At 41.2% G+C, this 23,870-nt stretch overlaps 1 protein-coding gene across 21 annotated transcripts in view; it reads right to left on the bottom strand.

Moving 5' to 3' along the window:
* The window catches only part of SCHIP1 (schwannomin interacting protein 1), an 819,796-nt gene that overhangs the window by 30,915 nt on the left and 765,011 nt on the right, over nt 1-23,870 (bottom strand). Inside the window, exon 1 of one of the 21 annotated variants that reach the window (XM_019024467.4) lies at nt 12,482-12,945. The exons of 19 other annotated variants lie outside the window; for them this stretch is intronic. In XM_019024467.4, coding sequence (XP_018880012.1) covers nt 12,482-12,559 — 78 coding nt within the window. In that variant the 5' untranslated portion in view covers nt 12,560-12,945. Of the gene's footprint in view, nt 1-12,481; nt 12,946-23,870 lie in introns of those variants that run through there. One more of the 21 variants, XM_063704337.1, reaches the window with a different exon arrangement.

The raw sequence follows: 23,870 nt of genomic DNA, 5'->3' as shown, positions 1-23,870 counted from the left end.
AGTTCTTCAGAGCTCATTCTAATCTCTAGTCTAAGTAATCACCATCGTGGTGCTAAATTATTTTCACGAGGATAGAACTAGATTATTTGTCACGTAATCTTTCTTCTTACCTGCTAGGTATAGGTAAAGTTGTGGAGGGCAAGTACTTTCTCCTGAATCAAATCACTTTGATCCTAAACGTGCCCTTTCCCTGATCTTGTCTTCGCTCTGCTTTACATGTCCCTTTAGCCAGCCCATTTTCTCTATGGCAAGAAGAGTAATTCACTTCACCAACATGCAGCCTCTGGGAGCTGGCAGATGCCACAATAAGGCCAGAAGAGAACCCAGGACAAGACAGACATAGCACCTGCCTCCATGCAGCTTACAGTCTTGTTGGGGACTGTTGTTTCCATTCAAGGGCTAGCCTCATCTCACCAGGTTTTAGAATGTGAGAAATCTTGACAATAATGTCTGGAATAGCTGGAGAATTCTAGTTGGGCCCATCTGTTTCATATTTTGAAGGGAGGTCAGGTCAGTGTGCATAGAAAAAGGATTTGGTAAACTACACTACTGTGATCATTTGGATATGTTTACAATGCTTGGCTTATCATTAAACGCCCCATAAAAACTCACCATGCTGAACTTTTAAACCCTCTAAACAACAGGGGAGAAGATTAAAAATGATTTCCTTGCTTAAAAATTAAACTACTACAAAAAACAAACAACATGAGTCAAAAATCCTGGGCTAAGGATGAAATTTTAGTTTTGTGAGATGACAAAGGCTTTGAGAAGTACCATTTTATACACTGAGCGAGGGGTTGAAGACCACACTGAGCAAACTATATTACAAAATGCAGGTCATGTGACTGGGTGTGGCTACTAAAGGCTTGGTGATGCCTTCATTCTCCCAGCAGGAGGCTCTGGAGCATCACTGTGTCACAATGACAAAAATGCATAGCCTGTGGGAAGGGCGCACTGAAAATAATTTCATTCCCAAGTGAAGGACAGTATACAATAGGTTAAGGCTTCTCTGTCTAATATGGTAGTTACTAGTGTCATGTGGCTATTTGCATTTCAACTTAAGAATTAATTAATTAATATTAAAAATTCAGCTCTTCGGGCACACTACCTCATTTCAAGAGCTCAACCATCACAGGTGGCTAGTGGATACTGTACTAGACAACAGCACAGAATAAAATACATGACAGCAAAGTACAGCTAAGACAGTGGTTCCCAAGATCCAGCTTCAACAGGCTACATTAGAATGCCCCAGGCTCTAGTGCCAGATATTTAATTTCAACAGGTTTGAGAACTAGTTCAAAGAAACCTCATCTCTACTCTCCTCTTCTCTCACACTTTTTAATCCTTGGACACCATAAGCATTCTTTCTACTGTACACACTTAGCAATTATCTCTGTCTATATATATAGCACCCCATTTTAGCATGTATCAATGAAACTGCATCATACTCGGAGCTAGCGTGTGTGTGTGTGTGTGTGTGTAGTACAGCCATAAGGTGAAAGACTACTTTTATACAGATTTTTTGTTTTTTTTTTACAGATGTGAAAGACTGCTTTCATAGTTCTTATTTTTTGCCGGGCTAGCACAAAACCAAGCCTTAAGAAAGTAACCATAAGGTTATGGAGGGAAGCAAGAATGCCTTTTATTTCACTAACCACTTGCAACTGTACTGCTTGGAACCTTAATTAGGGCAAACCACCTTTCCGAATATGCAAGACTGGCACTTGGGATGGTCCAGCCAAAACAGAATCACATCACTTGACACCTTTATTTAAAACAAGTTCATTTCAAATCCCCATATCTGCCAGGCAGATTTTGTACAGTCAGTGAACCTATTTCTCAATCCATATCACAGACAAAAGAGATTCTCACCAAAGTCCTCAACAGGCAGAAAACTGTTGAGTATAGCTGAATATCCAAATATAAAATCAGTAGATAGCAACATGAATTTTAATGATTAATGTTCAACAACATGCTGGCCTGACATTAGCCTAGGGTCTGAAACAGGCTTTAAAGAAAACTCTTATCCCAGGGTATGAATGTGTGAATATACCCTTGATTCCATGTCTATCTTTCTTGATAAACTAGAGCTACAGATATTGGAGGAGACCTTAAAAATATTTCCATTTACATTAATTGCAGTTCTTTACACCCAAATACTTCACTAACAGTTTAAAGAGGACTGTTTTATAATACACTCTCTTTCCCCCTCTCCTTCTCTCTCTGTCTCTGGATACCACTGAACAAATCAAGAAAAGCTTAAAGAATATAAACATCACTCATAATCCCACCACTTAGAGAGAGATGATTGCTAACATTTTAGTATATTTCCTCCTAGTTTTTATCATATGTGTGCATTATTTTCCTTTTTATAAAGTTGAGATCATATTATTTATTAGATTTTCAGAATTGCCCTTGTATCCCTTCAAATTATTTAAAAACACAATTTTAAAATCTTTTAAAAATTCTTCCTCCAGAGCAGCCAGAAAGGAAAAAATACACCATCTTTAATGGTTGCATATCATTCCATCCTACGGAGTTACCTTCTATGGTTAGCCATTTGAGTTGCGTCAAATTAAAAATAACATGGAAGTTAGCCTCTTTTTTTTTTTGGTGAGATGGAGTCTCGCTCTGTCGCCAGGCTGGAGTGCAGTGGCACCATTTCGGCTCACTGCAACCTTCACCTCCTAGGTTCAAGCAATTCTCCTGCCTTAGCCTCCTGAGTAGCTGGGACTACAGGCTCGCGCCAGTATGCTCAGCTAATTTTTGTATTTTTAGTAGAGACAGGGTTTCACCATGTTGGCCAGGATGGTCTCAATCTCTTGACCTCGTGATCCGCCTGCCTCAGCCTCCCAAAGTGCTGGGATTACAAGCATGAGCCACCATGCCTGACCAGAAATTAGCCTCTTTACAAAAATGCCTGCCCACATGTCTGATTATTTCCTCAGGATAAGTTCCTGGAAGTGGAATTAGCAGATCAGCTAAGTGTGAACATTTGTTGAGGCTCTTGACACATTTTGTCACATTGCTCTCGAAAAAAGCTGTTCCAATCCACATGCCCGCCAGCAATGTAAGAGGGTGCAGCTTTCACTACATCCTGGCTAACACTGAACATTTTCACTTAAAAAAAAAAGTTTTTTAAAAAATTTGATAGGCAAAAAGTAATGTTTTTAAATTTTAATGTCTTTGATTACTAGTGAGAGTAAATATTTAAATATTTTTAGTGACTGTACTTTCTTTTCTCTGAATTACTTATTCCTAGCTTTGCTTATTTTCCTACAAAGGTCTGAGAATTTTAAACATTTTATAGTAGAGTATTTGTCCTTTTGAGTTTCAACTGTAAATGTTATGTAGTTAAGTGAATAGCTTGCTTCCTCTGTCATGCTGTCAGTGGCTTTTGTGCTTGGAAAACTCTTCCCAGTCCAGAGGTAAAGGATCTCACTAGATGCTGGAAGATTAAATGAGAAAACTTAAGTAAATTACTTAGCAGCTGTACCTGACCTGTGGTAATGTAAGTCTGTGATAGATGGTAGCATTATAGTTCATACTCCAACAATTTCTGCTTTGAATATGAGGAAACTGAGAGAGATGAAAGGTTACCATACTGTTAGGCAGGAGCAGTAGGATCCAAGTCCATGCTTCCTAATGCCAGATCTTTCTGCTTTTTCTCATCACTTTTCCACATTAAAGAGTAAGGTGTTCAGACTAATAATAATGGTGGGTACCATGCAGAGGATAAAATGTGGCACAAAGAGTTATGGGTCTACTTCTTCCCGGAGATGGATGTGATGTTTTCTCAGAAAAAGAGAAAACACTGGCAAAGCATACATACTATGGGCTAAATCATAACCACAAATATCCACAATACAAATATCTTCCCATCAGGACCACTCTCCTTACCATTACTACTCAATCTGAAAATTTAACAATGAGAACTCAATTTTCTTTCAGTTGCCCACATGTGTAAAATATATGTGTGTGTGGTTTCAAGGGCGGTTTGTTCTCTGAGGAATTATACCTGCAAGGCAAATATGTCTTCCACCAGCCCTCTCAATCCAGCCAAGCCCAATACGCTCCAGGGTGAGAAACAGACAAGGGTACAGGAAAAGGAAGAGGCTGACTCAAAACACCACTGTCTGGCTGCACTTATGACAGGCAGAGCCATGTCCACTCCTAAAACAGCCTTGGAAATACCCTCATAAAACAAAAGTACAACATCTAAAATTAGTATTGCTAGCAAAAACAAAGGGCAACTGAGGAATACGGCTCATCACTATCAGGCAGAAAAGCTATTCAAGCCCCAGATGAAAGCAAAAATGTGATTAGAAACTCACCGCTATTCAGCCCCAGGAAGTTTTTGTCCTCATCTGTTGCTAAATTCCCTACTGCCAACCGCTGTGCCTGAGCAGATGAGGCTCACAATGACTTTCAATGATGCCATGCAAGCCACCATGATCTTAGAACAGACCACTGAGCACTTGCAGACTCTGAACACCAATGCTCAGCCTTTCCTGATGTGCCCTGTTCTACTGCAATTCCCCAATCTGGACAAGAACAAAGAGGGGCATTCAGTAATGAAATAAAGAGCAAAATGTTCAGCATGGGTAGGTATCATCTATCTTCAAATCTAATATGTCCCCAGGACCTTTCCACCCTTTTTTTTGGCATATGGCATGGCCCCATCCCTTACATGCCAAGATCATTCCTGCATCCCCTCCCCAGGTTCTGCCTTCCTGCCTCTGGCCCAGCCCACCTTACTAGCAGCATTGTGGTGTCTCTGAAGCAAGAAGCCTTCAGCATGCTAATCTGCACGTAAATTTACAAGTGGAAGATTGGGTGTTTTCTGCATTTTCAAAATCTATTTAATTGACAAACTGTATTTTTTGTGGGAAAATCTGGGGGGCCTCTAGGGTTCTCAGGAACACACTTCAGGAAATAACATCCTAAACCTGAACCTAAAGCCATCTGGTGCTTAGGACACAACAAACAGCTGCTTCCTTCTGAGTCCTGCACAGATGATGAAACCCACAGAGCCGGAAAGGGCCTGTCAGACCAAGAGGAAGGGGCTCCTCAAACTCCCCTGAGGACGAATGGATTTAAGGAAACCTGGCCCAGGGAATCAGGGGATCCAGTAGATGAGAAAGGCACAGAGGTGGGAATAAAAGCAGATGTAAGATTTGGAGCAGGGACAGTTGTAGGCCTGGACAAGATTCAGTTGTGGGAAGGAGTGGGAGAAAGAAAAGTGTTTCCCCCAGTTTCCTGTCTTTCTGTTCTTCCCTGGATTGAGCTTCCCCTCCTCCCAGATGCATTTGTTTCTCACTTTTCACTCTTTGCCATGGGAACTGAAATAGACTTTTAAAAATTATTGCATGTACTTGTTTTATAATGCTCACTGTCTCAGTACTAATTCACTAATGACCCCTACAGATACCACGTCTAGCATCCTCTTTTTCACACTGCTAAGTTGTTACCTGGTGGTGCAATGCTTCTCAGGCTTCAGGGTACTTATGAGTTACCTCAAGATCTTGCTAAGATGCATGTTCTAAATCAGAGACAGGGCCGGAGACTCTGCATTTCTAATAAGCTCCAGGAGTTGCAAAAGGTTAGAGGTTTTGCAGGAGATCTTCTCTAAGGTTAAGAAGCCTCACAGAACTTGACTGCTCTTTCTCTGTCTTCTACACTGGTGTTACCTATAGGCCCCAGGAAATGCTTGTTAAAGCAATGAAGTAAATACTTGCCACCAATGCTAAAAAGGAAAACAATATGCCATTGACAAAAAACTTCCTAAGGATTATGGGCTGCATCATCCCAGAAGCTAATGAATACACTGGTCCCCCGTGGCCCACAAAGGAACTCAGGATGCCAGGGGTTGCTGAGACACTGGTTGGCCAAGTGGAGACCAGGGAGGAGCATGCATGTGCACACAGACAGACAGACAGACAGACAGACAGACAGACAGACAGACACACACCCTGTCACACATTTCTTTAAGCCAATAGCTCTCAAACTTGATTGACTGTGCAAGAGGATTACCTGGAGGGCTTGTAAGTACACAGTCTATTTTTCTGTTTCAAGAAAGTCTGGGGTGGAGGTGAGAATGTGCATTTCTAACAAGTTCCCAGATGCTGCTGATGATGCTAGCATAGGCACTTTGAGATCCACAGCTTTAAACAAATTGAGCAGATCAAGTAGCTAGATGAAACACAGAGTTGGTTCTTCTGTAATTGAGCACACATCTGTTCCATGTGGCATGGCCAGACTCTGAAGCCAGGTGGATTTCATTTGTAGCAGCCTGGCCTCTGCCAAGGCCTTACCAGGATGCTTGTTTTGAAGCAATTAATGATCCCCTTGCTTCAGTGCAATCTATTGCCTAGTGATATCTGGCATCATCACCATTAGCAGCATCCGCCAGGGAACGTAACTGGGATTCTGAAGCTCTCTGTGGAAAAGTACTCTTCCTTTAGGAAAGTGGTAGTCGCTCTTATTTCTTTCCCCAGCTTATAAGACAGCTTTATTCTAACATTTATAGGTAGCATTACAGTGTGAGGAGTCTGAAGCTCTTAAACATTATGAACCAGAAGTATAGAACTTACTTGTTTGTTATGTAAATGTTATTAATTTTCTTTGAAACGAAAAGGCCAAAAGAAAACCCAAATATACTAATAGTACTTTCTAATTATTTTCTCACTGAGACAAACCATGAATTTGTCACTAGACCAGAATATAAAAACAGCATTCCAGAAGAAAGGAAATTGTATGCTGTTGAATGTCAAGTGCATAAATTCTTGCACCATGCAGGTTATTTTAAATTCTTGAATCTTATTTTATCCCCTGGGAAGTACTTTTTAATTGGTAGTGGAAGTAAATATAAGTTAAAAAATAGTATCTTTCAATTGCATCACTGAATGGATAGTAAGTCAGGACACTTTCTTTTCATTTAGTATTTGTGACATTTTCCATTTCAGTCACTTACACTAAACATCCAGAAAGGTCAAGATGAGCTGCCAAATACAGGTTTCCCGAAATGCTGTTGAAATTTCTTATCTTTGCATCCTCATACCAACCTGCCTAAACATGTTTCCTTAAATAAGTGTCAGCCTGGGCTGCTGGGCAACAGTAAGGCCTTTGGGTGTAAATTGCTCAGGACCTGTACCCACAGGAGAGCTGGCCTCGGATATCTAAAGCCCAGGATAGGCACCCAAGGGGAAGGACTCTGGGGCCCTGTGTCTTCTGACACCTATTTTACTTCAGTATTGGCTGACATCAAAAGAACTGGGATGCCAGTACAGAAAATACAGATATTTATTTACAATTAATAACTAACTGCATTTATAAATAAATATATTTATAATAACTAACTGTGAGGATGGTTTTGCCTAGTGTTGACTGCATTCCTTCTTATGCTACAGGGAAGTGACATAAACAGAAGGCAGATAGAAATGCCGCTGCACAGAGTCCATAACGCTTGAATATTTCGATTGAGAAGGTAAGCAAAGGTATTTAACAAATACCTAGGGTTAAAGTTCAGTAGCCACTTACAATGGGAACCTTGCTGAAAGTGAAGGAGTCTAAGGTGCAGTCTACAAAGATGGCTACCGTAGAGGAGGTGTTTCAACATTAACTCCTCAAGGGATACGGTGGAAAACTAAATGATTGTCCTCCCCTGTGAGCACCATATCCAAAACACAAACAGCTGGGAACGAACCTGAGCTCATTCTACTTCTCAAATGATTGCCTCCCAGAGACTACTTTTTAGCACAAGACAGTGTTATCTGGCAACTCTATTTTTAACAGGTGCCATTTTAGAAGCCTGGAAACCCATCACAGTCATTCAGTATCACTGTCAGGAACACAACAGTCCCAAACACCTACTGCATGGTTATGAAATAGCCAAGCCTTAATCAGCAGCCAGGACGCTGGTGTCCTCAACCTCCTGTGTAGAATGGACCTAGGATCCGGGGGAGGTGGACACAGACTCATGGCCAGAAAGAAGGTGGGGAGGAGTATTTGGAGTCAAGAAGACCCTGCTTAACATGTTGACTCTGATATTACTACGAGTTACTGAGACTCTTTGAGCCTCAGTTTCTTCTTTTGAAAAAAGAAATAATACCTATTTTTAGGTTGTTTTAATAATTAAATGAAATACTATATAGAAAGTGCTTGGCGCAGTGCCTGGCACAGACAGAAATTTATAAAGTGGTAGCTGTTATTAATATTAAAAGCAAGGGGTGGGGAAGGTGGTGAGAAGAATGGAGAAAGGGAGAAAAAAGGAGCCAGAAATGTCTGGAACAGGTCCATTTATAAATACATAAAGTAAATTAGCCGTTGTCAGAGGCTAAGAGAAGAAAGGATTTGGGAGTGACTCCTGATGGGTACAGGGTTTCTTTTTGGGGTGATGAAAAATTCTGGAATTAGACGATGTGCACAGCCTTATGAATATACTAGAAACCATCAAAGTGTACACTTTAAAAGGGTGGCTTTTTTGTATGTGAATTATATCTCAATTTTTAAAAAAGCCATACACACACACGAAAATGAGGAGAGCTGGAAGCCTAAGGCAACTAGCGAGGAGAAGGGAAAGAGACCAAGTAGAGAGTGCTGTAGAAGATGACCATGACATGGAAGGGGACATGTGTGTGCACGTTTGTGTGCACGTGTGTGTGAGAACAAGAATACATTTAACACACTTGCATTTCACCGGAAATTCTAGTTACCTGAAACAGCCCATTCCCTGACCATGCTGGCTAACCGAGGTGTGCCAATGGGGTGATATGATAAGAAACCTGAACCACGAGCCAGGAAGCTTTATATTTATAACATCTAAGACCGACCAGGCTAATTCTTTCTTTTTAAGAAAAGGAGAACCTGGCCCACAAAGCGGAAGAGATTTTTCCCAGGTGGCTGGGGTGGGGCTAGGTCCCAGGCTTCGGTAAGTTAACATGGTTCTTCAAGCGTATTCAGCCCTCACAGGCAGGAAGACGTGAGGGTTAATGGAGGTCGACGGCTGCTTTTCCTCAGTAATTGTGTGGGGAGGGCAGAGTGCTTGTCTGGAATGGCAGCTGGCATTCTGTGTTCCTGTTTATTGCAGTTTATCTCAAGCAGTCATTTCCATTCACCTTTTAAAAAAAACATGAGGCGCAGCTGTGGCTTCACTTTAAATATTGTTCCTTCCAGCCTTTTAATTTTTTCACAGGGTCCTCCCTAATCTTTCACCATAATTGGATGCACAACACTAGAGACGGCACCCCTGAGGAACAAAGCGAAGCGAGCGGCTGGCCCGGCCCTGGGCCCACTCACCGCCCTGCTGTCAGCTCCCTGATTCTGTGCACAGTAGCCTAGGAACAGAAGGCAATACCAGATTCCCTGCATTTTCTCTGCTCTGGAACAAAGTTGGAGCCAGTCTTCTGCCATATTCTATATTAAATTTTCCTGATTTCCTTTTCTCTCTCTCCATTAGCGTCATTTAGATCTTTCCCTGCCCCAGGAATGTACACATAAACAACTCTTGTGTTTAAGGTACACATTCCTGGGGCAGGGAAAGATCTAAATGGCTGCACACTTTAGAAGTCTACACCGGCTATCTGGACACTCCAGGCAGCATCAGTTCCATGTAGTTTGCTCCTTTATGTGCCTCCCCCATTGGGACGGTCAGCTCCTGGAGGGAAAGCTCAGTCCCCCTTCGGTGATCCTAGCGCCATGCACAGTGCCAGGAACATGAGAGGGCTCTTGGAAAAATGATGGTGGAATGGATGAGGACACTGACTTAGATGCTGCATACCACGTTGGTCCTGAAGACAATCAGCTCTGTGGTTCTTTATCAGGGGATCAGAACTTGCTCACAGCAGGGCAGGGAAATAATGGGCTGAACGCATACACCTCGGATTCTGCTAAGGTCTGCACTTTTCTTCTTAAACACTAAGATCTGTTTTCTGTTGAGGGCAGTTTTACTATTACTATTGAATAAACCAGAGGTCCTTAATGAAACATCTTTCTTACAATCAAAACCTTCCCCATGGAAAAGGACCAGAAGCATAATCTTTTTCTTCCTTTGCTTCGGTGGAATCTAATTTTAGTCATCAGAAAGTGACCTTTCCCCCTGAAGGCTGTTTGTCTGACTTTAAAACAACCCTGTAAAATAATCCCTAAACACATGTGGTATTTATTAGTGCAATTGGTTCAGGGAATTCTATGGTACCTAAGCAGGGGTGTATCAATTTTTTAATTGTTTTTGACAATTGACCTCAAAATGGGGTGAAAGTACCACAGGAGATTAAAAAAAAAATTACAACTTTTACTTATATTTATATTTTAAACATTTTATTCTCTAAAATATCTATTTGTGTATATGTTTTACATACACACACTGTATTTTATAGTCGTGGGTGCTATTTCTGAATAAAATATATGTATATTACAGGCATGGACTCAAAACCATCTTACTGATGAATGCAAGGTCAAAAAAGCCTGCAGAGCCCCACTTTATGGCATCTAATTTAATTTTCTACTTAGCCAACAAAACAGGAAAAAAATTAGAAAAGGAAGATTCTAATTAGGGAAAGTTATTTTTATACTAGGTAACTATTTTCTTATTCCTCATATTTTTAAAAAAGTGTATGTTGCCCTGTTTCACTAGCTCATAGTAAAATTACAAAGAGTGGGTTTAAAAAAGAAGGATAATTATAATGAAGTCTTCATAATAATCACGATACACATAAAAATTTGAAAACACTTTGCCTGAGGAAGGTATTTAAAAGGCTGGAATGACAAGAGAACAACCCTCATGTTTAAGGGCTGGAACATAATGAACTGATCTCTGAGCACTCCACACATCTAGAAGTTTCATCTCCCAGTTTTTTTGTACTAACCTATCAGACACTGAAATCATATGCGGCATTCTACTGCCTTTGTTAGATAATGGGTTACACAGTGCAATTCTGTTTTGTTGTTGTTGATGTTTTAAAGCTCCTTGAGCCATACATGTCTGTAGCTTTAGTCAGCCCTGTCTCAGGTTGCTGGTGTATCACTGCTTACTTATTCCAGGCATCTGGGTTCCCTCTGTTTCTAAGTAGGAAAAAACTAGAGCAGTCATGACTTCATTGTTAATGCATTAGCAATGGTATGTCTTTCATTTTTCCTAAGTGCAAACTGACCTATACTCTTCTATCTGAGAAATGGTCTGACAAAGGACACCATGACCAGTTCTTTGACACTGAAAATAGCAGAAGTATGAGATGGCTACACTTGGTCTGCAGAGCTGGATAAGCAATCTGACTCTTACGGCAGAGTGTCCCAAGCATCTTTTGCACACTGCTTCCGGCAGAAGCGGACAGCTGGGAAGTGTTAGGGTTATAAGACTCAGTGAACTATCACCTTGGGTGCTCATTCCTGTCTTGGGGATCACAAGGGATGAAAAACACAAAGGGCAACATGGCAGGTCACTGAAACCTCTTTTACATATTTAAGTTTCAGCTTGTGGAGGAAGAACATAAGCTGTTGTGAACTCCTCTAGGAAGTACAGTATATACTTAAAACAGTCCCCACACTCACACACACACACATATGTATATAAGATATAAACTACCATATTTTACATTACTATATGTAAGGATCTATCATGACAGAAGCTTCTTTCTATATCTCATTCCTGGGAAAAAAGTTAGTGACGTATTTGATCAAATTAAAAATTAAGTAGCAAGTTTTACTGTTCTATCATTAACTGATATTTGCCTCTGAGGTAAAGAGGTCTTCATTTCCAGGCCCATGATGGAAGGGATTTTATTCTTCATGTTATGCCATGTTGTGAACTACACTTGACTTATGGCAAATAATGGAGAGGGAAGGACACAGTGTGCGTTTTAGGCTTCTGTGGACAGATAAGCATATACTTGTAGTTTAATTTCATGACCTCACCCATATAACTAAAGCTATTTTTACTCGGGCCTGTGATTACCAGAACATTACCATATAAAACATTCTCAAAATATGTTTACTGACTTTCAAAAAAAAAAGGGCAGGCAAAAGATGAACAGATACTGTATCAACTTTTAAAAACCCCAAACATGTTAACTAAAACTTGATATTTTTCACTGCCAATAAAATCAAACAAAAAATTGGAAAAATAGGTTAAACATTCTAGTAATTTTTTTTGCCAGTGAACTGTAAATATATGTCAATAATTTTTTAAAAATTCCTTCACATAAAAAGCCTGCCTAGCAGTTAAATGCATAATAGAATTTTTTCAACTTCAGAATAACAACATGTGTGTTTTAGTTGCTGCTGTAACATATTAATGAACATAAGCTGGGAAAAGCAGAAAGAACTTTCCTAGCTTAATGCATTTGATTCTGTGCATTTAGTTTTTCCTGACTATATTATGGCAATAGCCACTGAGTGTGGAATTTGGCCACTCCTCAAGGGTGATCTTTCTCCAGTTAGAAAAATGGTTCAATTGTTTATAAACAAAAGAGCTCTCCCCCCTTACCTTTTTATAATTCCCCTCCATATCCAATGAGGATTCTTGACTGATGATGTCATCCATTCCATCACTGTCCAAATTCATCCTTTAACTCTTTAGAATTTCACTTAAGAAATAACCTCCCATGAATTCTGATAGGCTGATGTGCCAATTGCCCAGTTCCCTGGTTACTGCTCGTACTGACATGGAGAGCTGGCTAAGAGGCTGTGCCTGGCCGTGTGTGTTCTTGCCCCCCTCTCTCCCACAGACACTGCCCCGCCCAGCCTCCCTGGCCTTTCCTTGCTCTGGCACCAGGCAGCTGCTGTTTTCTGAGGCTCACTCTGCCCCTGACACTTGGCTTGTTGACTCCGGCCTTCCCACCATCTGCTGTCACCTTCCCCTGAATGATCCCGCCCCAATTCCTCTCCACAGCACCTTTCCTGTTCCCAAGAAAGGAAAAGAGAGGCACTCAGCTTCAGCCAGCTGATTCAACTCCCCGTTCAGGGCCGAGTGTGGACTGGAGCTCTGTGAGGAAACTAGCAATCTGAACCAGGGGTAGATTGTGTGGGATAAAAATAGATGTGAAAACTTCCAGCCCAGCCGACTTCACTACTTAGTTAAAAGCTGGGTATCCCATGACAAAACAAAAACAGTATAATTTAAAGGCTGACCTGTAACACAGATGTTTGCTTTTTTCCCCCTTTAACTGATCATTTCTTAAAATCTCATGTAAAAGTCTCATCTGGTAGAAGCTCCAGGACGAGACTGAAATTCACTTCCAACACAGAGAAGGACCCTTCTGCCCTGGGAGCAGTGCTTTGTTCTATTAATATAGGCAACAGAAAAAGATCCATCAACTTTTCTTTAAAATTCAAGCAGTGGCGGGCTTTTTCACAAAAGCAAACGTTCTTTTCTGCTGCTCTCTTTACACTTTTCCCATGGCTTCTGGTTTTGTTTACAGGCTTTACTAAAGAGAGGGAAAAGGCCCACAGCTGGAGGATGTTTTGGTGCAAGAAGCAGACAAGCAGAAGTGCACACACAAACACACACTCATCAGGATCAGCTTACTACTGTCATAAACTAAAAATTATGCCCAGTGTTTATTTCCAAAAAATAAAGCTACTGTTTGCAGGAGAAATAGGTCAGAAAAGAATTCAAAGGGCAAGCCTTCATTTAGCAACACCATCTTACACTCTGACAAGCTTAGATAAAAAGCAGCAAGTATACTAGTCAATAAATTTTCCAATATAGATTCTTGTGCAACCACAATACTGTTAAGAACAGAGTTCTAAAAGCAAAAAGGCTATTCAAGATAACCTTTTGGCATCTGAACTGCTGCTGACATGCTCACCTTCAGTGTCTACTTATTTCTCTCCACATTTTTTTTTAAATTCAATTTGTAGAAGGCTTGTGGCATAAATGTGTCTCAAGGTAGTTTACAATCGCCCTACTTCTATAAAGCAAATACTTCCCTCTGTAGCCCCCAAACCAAAGTGAAATCTTCCCTTTACTCCATTCTCATTGCCCCACCTCAGTTCCAAAAAGAATTAATTGCATGTTTGTCAGATGTTACAATAACAAGTTGTCTCTCATGAACCACATTTGCATTTGGGCAGGGTTTTCCCTGGAAGAGATCTCCCTTGTCTTACTCTCCTTCAAACCCCAGGACCCTCACTCCAGATGGGGGTCCCACTGTCTGCATGCAGGCAGCCCAGAATGCTTCCCAGGGCTGTGGCAATGCTGGCCACAGACTGCTGCTCCCAGTGCCCCGGGCAGGTGCTCAAAATACAGGAGAATTCACCAAGGCTAAGACTTTGGGGTTAAAGTATGCTCTAGTTTGAAGGACCCTGTGTATGTTAAATCCTGCCAAAGGAGGTTAGTTAGAATGAAGGAAGCATGCATCTTCTTACCTGGCATATATTAACATAACAACAGCTACCCTTTATTGAGGGAGGGGTTGCTATGTGCCAGGCACTTTATATGTGCCTCCTACATATGTCTTTAATCCTCTCAATAATCTTTTGGAGTAGATATTACTATCAATTGCGTTTTACAGCAAAATGAAAGAGCTCAATGAGGTTAAGGAAGATGAACATGGGCTCTCTGCCTCTGTGGCCCACACTCTAACCATCCCACACTGGCTGCCTCTGTAAGAAATAATTGTGCTGAATAAAATAATCAAGTATAGCTTTTATTTATTTATTTAGACAGGGTCTTGCTCTGTTGCCCAGGCTGGAGTGCAGTGGCATGATCATGGCTCACTGCCACCTTGACCTCCAGGCTCAAGTGATCCTTCCACCTCAGCTTTCTGAATAGCTGGGACTATATAGTATAGGGACTATAGGTGTGCACCACTATGCTTGGATAATTTAAAAAATTTTTTATAGGGATGGGATCTCACTATGTTGCCCAGGCTGGTCTTGAGCTCCTGGGCTCAGGTGATCTTCCTATCTTGGCCTCCCAAAGTACTGAGATTATACATGTGAAGCACCATGCCCATCCAAGCATAGCTTTTAAAGATTAGAGTTCAACACAGACAAATCTAGTAGAGCTCCAGATATGTGGTTTGGATCTGTGTCCCCACCAAAATCTCATGTTCAATTGTAATCACCAATGTTGGAGGTAGGGCCTGGTGTGAGGTGATTGGACCATGGGGGTGGTTTCTAATGGTTTAGCACCATCCCCCTAATGCTGCTCTGGTGATAAGAGTTCTCATGAGATCTGGTTGTTTAAGAGTGTGTAGCACCTCCCCCCTCTTTCCCTTCCTCCTGCTCTGGCCATGTGAAGATGTGCCTGCTTCCCCTTTGCCTTCTGTCATAATTGTAAGTTTCCTGAGGCCTCCCCCACCATGCTTCCTATACTGCCAGCAGAACCATGAGCCAATTAAACCTCTTTTATTTATAAATTACCCAGTCTCAGGTATTTCCTTTTTTTTTTTTTTTTTTTTTTTTGAGATGGAATCTCCAGCCTGGAGTGCAGTGGCACAATCTTGGCTCACTGCAACATCTGCCTCCCAGGTTCAAGTGATTCTTCGATTTCAGCCTCTCAAGTAGCTGAGATTACAGGTGCCCGCCACCACGCCCAGCTAGTTTTCGTATTTTTAGTAGAAACGGGGCTTCACCATGTTGGCTAGGATGGTCTCAAACTCCTGACCTCAGGTGATCCACCCGCCTTGGCCTCCCAAAATGCTGGGATTACAGGTGTAAGCCACCACGCCTGGCCAGGTATTTCTTTATAGCAGTGTAACAATGGACTAATACAGCTCCCTGTATAACAATATCAAGAGCTGAATCAACATTTTCCAGATCATACATCTGGAACACCCAGCACGTATTGTCGCATATCTCTTCTGATGAAGCCTCAAGAAATGAAACGGAAGCTACTTCACTGATGTCAGAACCTAGTACACTATATGATGAATTTTCCTTTCCAGTTTACCTGGTGTCTTTTAGCACCACTGTTGCTTCTTTCCAACAGCCACTGTGGTTTCAAGCTCTTTTATAAGGGGACAGGGATTTGTCATCTTGTTTACCCCATAGCATGTAGAACACTGCCTTGCACACAATAAGCGCACAATGAAGAGCTGTTGACTAAGTACGTGAACAGAGGAAATATGAACGTGCTGGTTAAAATGTTTCCTCTAAATGCTGTCCACAGTAGGAAACATTAATAGTGCTTTTCAACTGAAATCTTTTGTGGAACTCACATATGTTCAAAAGGAAAAAAGGGTCTGCTTTGATTGAATGAGGAGGGCTACCACACCCCACCTGGATGCTCTATTCTTCTATTACCCCAGCCCCAGCACAGCCTCTCAGGAAAGCTCTGTGGAAAGGAAGCCCTAGGACCCTGCAGACCCCACTCACTCTGCAGACTAGAGCTTGAAAAGCTCTAAAGACCATACAAATGGCTCTTTCACAGTAGCAGCAAAGCAGTATTCTGCTCCTGGCTCCATGACTGTACTGATTTCCAGACCTCAGTCCACTGCACTTGAGGTTCAGCTACAATATGAATTTCATTCTTATCTGGGTTAATGTCCTAGTCCACTTAGAAACCTATAATCGATAGCTAACATGGATGAAATTATAATAATTTAGAGACTGCAAGACTCAGTAAGATACATAAAATGATATGCCTGATTACTAGTATCTTTTTACTTTAATTTTAACAGAGTGGGCTTAAATATACAATTAAAATGAGAAAAACTGAACTCTCATGATTATGTATATATACATACAGATTAATATATGTGTACTAGTAATATAGTAATGATATACATACACATGTATATACACATACATTGATAATATATTATCTTTTGGAGAGAGGCACCTCAAAATTCGAGATGGAAATTTCCCAACAAAACAACAGCAACAACGAATAGTACTGAGAATACTAAAAGACCATTCCACTCCTCTACCTGCTAGCTCCTTTTTTGTCATAAGTGTTCTCTAATAAGCACTATACAGAGACAAGTGATAGAACATCTGCTCCTGAAACATGAATGCAAGAGGTTGAGGGCAGTTCTCAGTGGTGGTGACATCACTGTGCACCCTCCCTAAAGAAGCTCAGCACGTAGATAAGCTCATAGCCCAAACCCTTTCCAGATGGAGCTGTGCCACCATTTTCAGGATAGCTTGTGCCAGCTTAAAATATCTGAGAGTTTCCTATTATGTGTGGCATCACTTATCTGTGAAACTTTCTAGAGTTCTGCTACTCAAAGTGTGTTCTCCAAGCAGATTATCAACAGCACTGGGAGCTTTCTAGAAATGTAAGCCCTCCAGTCCCACTCCAGAACCACTGAATCAGAAATTGCATTAAAAAAAAAAGAGATCCCTAGGATTTTTGAATATACCTTAAAGTGTAGAAGGGTTGCTCTAGAACTTGAAAAAAAAAAATCATTATCAGCCATTATCCCTCTATTTCAAACCACATTTCCAGGCAGGGTGGCAAGACCTTGACTACATGCTTGGGATTAACACTGTAATTAATTTCACTTCCATGTGGTCCAAATGAATGCAGGAATGGAAAACACAAAATAAAACACCACCTTGGCAGAGACTTGAGCTGAATGTAATGCCTGATGGTTTGCCAGTAGCTTGCAAATGGGGAGACAGCCACTCCTATCCTTCTATGGGGATTGTCTCTGGTACCTCCTCTGCTGCTGCCCTCTCTAGAATGAACTGTCCATGCATAAGATGGGCCCAGATACTAGTGCTCTCCCTTAGAAAACCTACTCACAGTCACTTAGAACCCCTGAGGTTGAAAAAGCCTCTTCCCACTCCCTGCTCTGAATTTCAAGGACTAGCATGAAGAGCTTCGGTTTCCTGTTGAGCCATGATCTGAATTGAAAGGCACATTGCTCACGTGAGTTAATGCTTTTAAATGATCATTATCAGCCATTGGTGGAAATTATTAACTCTGAGAACACTGACCACATTACTGGGAGATCACTTATGCACTGTCAAAAGATTTTCCTATCATACATGGAAACTTGATTTCACCTTGATTAATCCTTCATCTCCCACTGCCTTCTCCTCGGCCTTAACATCCACATTCCATGTATTAGATTTATAACCTCTTTTCAAATAATTTTTTTCTTCTGTGCAAAGTTCATCTAAATTTGGTTTGCTTTTCAATTAAAGTATTCTGATAGCTAGAAAAGCCATGAAAATATGCAGGCCATTTAAAGGACTTTGCTGTATAGATTTTTAAAAAATTAAAATAATGGTATTAAAAGTGTGGGGTGGGGAGGTGGCAGTGTTGGGAGTAGACAGAGTGTCACACATTTTCCTACATCTAAAAGATTGTGGGCCATAGTTGTAAATCTTCCTGTCCAACTAAAACCGAGCACGAGAAACTCAACTATGGTCACTCTGATGACCATCGCACAGCTTCCAAGTGGAACCAATTTTAATGTCCTCATTATGTTTCTCTGTGTGTTCTTTCCCCATTAATGGCTTTCCTACACTGATTGTCACTTAGGCCTCTCTGATGGTTGTTTTCTTTTGAATTCAAACAGTTTTGTCAAATTACTTTCTATTTCAGGAAGTTTGGTAGTTTCTGATGCTTCTATATAGTGCACAGGGGAATACTAAGTACACCAAGATTTCAAACTTTCCCTTGTTATAGAGAATATAAATAAATAATGGGATATGACTTCAATGGGATAGGGCTCTATTAATGTTGGGCTTCTGTATGTAAAATTGTCATTAGTTCCCCAAGATTTTATATATTTGTGTGTATGTATGTGCATGAATAGGGAGGGGGTCTCTACTTTCAAGCAAGCATCAATGCAATGTGATATTTTCCATAGAGATGCCCCATTTCCTTCCCACCCCCCATCACCACCATCCTTTCCAAGAATAAATACTAGACCTTTGGATTAAAATATGTTTCACATATGTACTTCTTAAAATCACTCGAAGTCTGAATCATGAAGTTTGAGGCCCAAATGCTACTTTAAATAGAAATGATGTGCTTGTACTAAATTTCTATTTCAGATCAGGCCCACAATGAAGCCCTGCTAATTTTTTTTTTTCCATGTGGAGCTCTTATCATTGTGCTCCTTTTGTGGTAAAGCATACAAATTAGATTTTCAGACATCTGAGCTAAAAAAAAATGCATATAAATTTATCTCCAAAATTTTTTTATTGATTTCAAAGGTTACTACCTCTTTGGAAAAACAGAACTATATCTCAACAAGGCAGACAATAATTATACTTTAAACAGGTAAAACAATGAAGACCAAGTACTCTTCAGCACTATAGAAAAAAAATTCCCCATCAAAAAAATCTATAGAATAAAACAGAAAATTGTCTCATTGAACTTATATTTAAAAGCCTCCATCAAATAGAGCACTAAAATGCTTTGAAATTCCCTTTTCCATTCTAATATCTTTTTCCCTGCTGTGGAAGAAACCAGGCTTAAATTGGGTGGAATCTTGAACTCAAATTTGATACTTTGTTTTCTCAATCACAGGAAGAAGCGATTGAGAGACTAGTCCTCACTTGTCCTGGTGTCGATAGGGATAGAATATATTTGCTTTCCTTTGTTAACCATTAATGACCCACTAGAATCTGGGCATAAAAGGCTGTTTACTACTTTCTCCAACAAGAATTTTAAGAATATCATGATGTACTACTTAAACTGATATACTCCCTAGTTTTATCATTTAAGAGCAACACAGGGTGTCTTTTATTTTATGTGCTGGGTATGATACCTCAATTGGGCTGAAACATTTGGCCACAGAAAACTTCGGTATTCCATGCGGTGGTAAAATTATCCCTCTATAAGGCAGACGGATGTATTAAAACTTTGCAAAACTCATTATAGTAAGAAAGGCAGCTTGGAGATGAGTACTTGCAAAGCACTTGGGGACAGACCATGAGGTTCATCTTGGGAAAATTCTCTGGATGAAGAAGTAGGCATGGAGGTATTTTCTTAATGCATTGTCTCTGGGAAGGCTGGAATGTCTGTGCATCCCAGTCATTCATTTATTTTGTGCCTTGCACTGCACCCTCAATTCTGGCACATGAGATGTTTAAAGTGCTGGCAACTGGCCAAGAGGCTGAGAAGCCAGGTACATGGACTTCTGAGGTCAGCTTCACCAACTCCTTGTTACAATGTATGGATCTGAGCTTATCTCTGGGGTTACGATGGGAAACCCTGATCCTAGGGACTCAGAACATCAACAATTGCATAAAGTGCAACTCAATCCAACAAACATTTATTGAACACATACTCTGTGTATAAGGCAGAGACTTGTGAAAATTTAAAGAAGGCCCCTTGTCTTCAAGAAGCCTGTTGTCGGCCAGGCGCGGTGGCTCACGCCTGTGATCCCAGCATTTTGGGAGGCCGAGGTGGGCAGATCACCTAAGGTCAGAAGTTTGAGACCAGGCTGGCCAACATGGTGAAAACCCATTTCTACTAAAAATACAGAAAATTAGCTGGGCATGGTGGTGGGCGCGTGTAATCCCAGCTACTCAGGAGGCTAAGGTGGGAGAATCGCTGGAACCCGGGAGGTGGAGGTTACAGTGAGCCAAGATTGCGCTACAGCACACCAGCCTGGGCGACACAGCAAGACTCCATCTAAAAAAAAAAAAAAAAAAAAAAAAAAAGAAGCTTGTCGTCTAATGGAGGAGACAGACCTATATGTAAATAGTTGTAAATGGGTTCTAATACAAGTAAAAACAAAATGTACTGAGAAGGAGAAATCTGGACTGAGAGATAAATGGGAAAAGTTTCCTGAAGGAGGTGGCATTTGAGAATTGAAAGCTGCATTAGCCTGCAGTGGGTGGGAGCAGGTGGTGTGTGGGTAGGAGACATCTCAGCCTGAGGCATTGCAGCTAAGAACTGATGGCACTGTGAAGGCAGGAGTAAAGGGTCTGGAGCGAGAAGCATTTCTGCCTAGGGGTCAGAAACAAATGTCAGGCCTTGAACGCCATGCAGAGGAGTCTGAAATGTATCCTAAGGAACACAGGGAAGCATTAAAGATTTCTGACAGTGCTTCTCATGACCTGGTATGTGTTTGAAGAAGGGACTCTTTATGCTCCCAAGGGAGGAAAAAGATGAGTGTTATTCACACACTATTTTACTTTTTCTTCTTCAAGTCTCCATTCCCACAGTAGCTAAGAATGTCAGGGTGTGATCTATATCTGGGGCGGTCATAAGGGAATTTAAGCAATGGCAAGAAAGGTATGAAAGCATGTCATTGTTTTTATATACACACTTACCCCAAAACCCCACTCCAGGAAAGAGGGAAAAAATATTTAAGAGCTTTTAAGCAAAACGGACCCTTCGACCTAAACTTGTGCTTTCAAGTTTACAATATTTCTAAGCTGTCCATCAAAAACCATTTAGAAAAATGTGGCCTCTTGAAGGCTGCCAGGCCTGAAGCTGTGGGCAAGTTTCTTTCCTGAAGAGATTGGCTTCCTCCCAAGACTGGAAAATGGAGGTCGATAGCTCTATCTTTCAACAGGGCTAAGAACACAAATGACAACACATGCCTCAGTAACCTCTTTGCTAACATAAATCCTGTAAGGAAGAAAAGTATATGAAGATGACGACGATGTGAGCAGTTTTAAAAACAAAACAAACAACCATGAAAAATTCTGTAGGAGAATTCCTTCTGTTTATTCCTCCTTGGTTTATGTTGTTCAAAGAACAGTGCATACAAGCCCTTGCTCAAACAGGGGTGTTCAGGCTCTTGGTAGCAGCGAAACTCTCTTTTTCAAAACAAATCATCCATTTAGAAAAGCAATGTGTAAGAATCCATTGTATTTCTACATATTAGCAAGATACAACTGGGAAATGAAGTGAGACACGGTTTCCCTGGGCCGCTGAACAATCCTCACCGAACCCCTGATGTGCTCAAAAGAAATGACACAAGAGGAAGGGGGCTCTTAATTCATGATAACTGACTTGTTTATGCAGAAAGGCAGCCTCTGGCAGGGGACCTGGCAACTCTTATGCCAGGAAGTTAACTGGGAAAGTCTCCATTTCACAGATGAGAAAACTAACAAGAAATAAGGGGATAGATAACCAGCTCACACACAATGAAAACAGTGCAGGTTCATGGTGGGAGGACGGGAAGGAGTAGGACTGAAAGTCATAAAACAAGAAACCAAAGTGCCATAGAATGTTTACAATTTTTTTTTTTTTTTTTTTTTGAGACAGAGTCTTGCTCTGTCGCCCAGGCTGGAGTGCAGTGGCGCGATCTCAGCTCACTGCAAGCTCCGCCTCCCGGGTTCACACCATTCTCCTGCGTCAGCCTCCCGAGTAGCTGGGACTACAGGCGCCCACCACCTTGCCCGGCTGATTTTTTGTATTTTTTTTAGTAGAGACGGGGTTTCACTGTGTTAGCCAGGATGGTCTCGATCTCCTGACCTCGTGATCTGCCGGCCTCGGCCTCCCAAAGTCCTGGGATTACAGGTGTGAGCCACGGCGCCCTGCCTTACAATACCTTTTTTGTTAGTCAATTTTACAAATAGTAGACATATCCATCTGTATTACTTGAGGACCTATTCTAAGCACTGAGAAAGCAGACAGAACAAAGATAAAATCCCTGCCCTCATGAAGTGAGTGAGGGAGCCAGAAAATAGACAAATAAGTAAAATATGTACTATGATAAATGGCGATAAATAAATATAAAAATAAATTAGAGAAGCATGATAGAAATATTGGGATAGGCCGCACTCATGCCTGTAATCCCAGCACTTTGGGAGGCCAAGGCGGGCAGATCACCCGAGGTCAGGTGTTCGAGACCAGCCTGGCCAACATGGTGAAAGCTGGTCTCTAGTAAAAAATGCAAAAATTAGCTGGGCATGGTGGCGGGCGCCTGTAATCCCAGCGACTCAGGAGACTGAGGTAGGAGAATTGCTTGAACCCAGCAGACGGAGGGTGCAGTAAGCTGAGATCATGCCACTGCACTCCAGCCTGGGCAACAGAGCGAGACTCCATCTCAAAAAAAAAAAAAAAAAAAAAAAAAGAAATATTGGGATAGAACTACAGAGCTGGAAGTTTACAGATTACATCCAGATAAGGCTTCACCTAGAAGTGACATCTGAGCAAAGACTCGCAGAAAGTGGGAGAGTAATGGATGGGGGTAGAGGTGACAATATAAGGTAAATATCTATAAGATGTAAAATATTAGATGCCTGGTTGAATGTGAATTTCTGATAAACAGTGAACAATATTTTAGTGTATGTCCCCAATGCTGTAAGTTATTTGCTAAATCTGGCAACCCTACACAGTGGGGTGGGGAGGGGGTGGATAGGGGAGGTGGGGGGTGCATGCCAGGCAGAAGGAATAGCAGGTGCAGGGCCAGCCCAGCATGGTAGGAAGGTAGTGGAGGAAATCAGGAATGTAGGAGCGGAGTCCAAGAGGAAGCAGGGACGAGCTGATATAAAGCCCTGTTAGGACTTGGATTTTTACTCTGAGCAGGATGATAAACTAAAATTTTTGAGATATGGGACATGATCTGTCTTCAGTTTTAAAAGCTCATTTTGGAAACTGTGTTGAAAATAGACTATGGAGTGTGGGCAAGGGCAGGGGTAGGTAGAACACATAGAAGGCTATTATTGCTGTAATTATGATGACAATAACAACCATGACAACAATGATGTACATCTATACAAAAGCACCAAAATGTGCATGCAATTTTCAGGGGAATGGCCCCTGAAGCCCCCATTCATGGACTACCTATTAAGAAATCTTGGTATACATCATTTATGGGAGAAAAGGAATCAATATTTCAAATGAATTCTATCAACTGACTAAAAATGCTAATCTAAGAAATTTGCTTTTAACCACTGCAATATCATCCTTAAAAAATAAGTAAGTCCTTGTAAAATGGTGGGGAAGTTTCCAAAAGCCATTCAACTGCAGATATCATCAGTGACTACAAACATCAAGCTAA

The sequence above is a fragment of the Gorilla gorilla genome, chromosome 2 (genome assembly GCF_029281585.2).
Source record: "Gorilla gorilla gorilla isolate KB3781 chromosome 2, NHGRI_mGorGor1-v2.1_pri, whole genome shotgun sequence".
NCBI classification, from domain to species: domain Eukaryota; kingdom Metazoa; phylum Chordata; class Mammalia; order Primates; family Hominidae; genus Gorilla; species Gorilla gorilla.
This window is presented reverse-complemented; position numbering and strand designations above follow the sequence as displayed.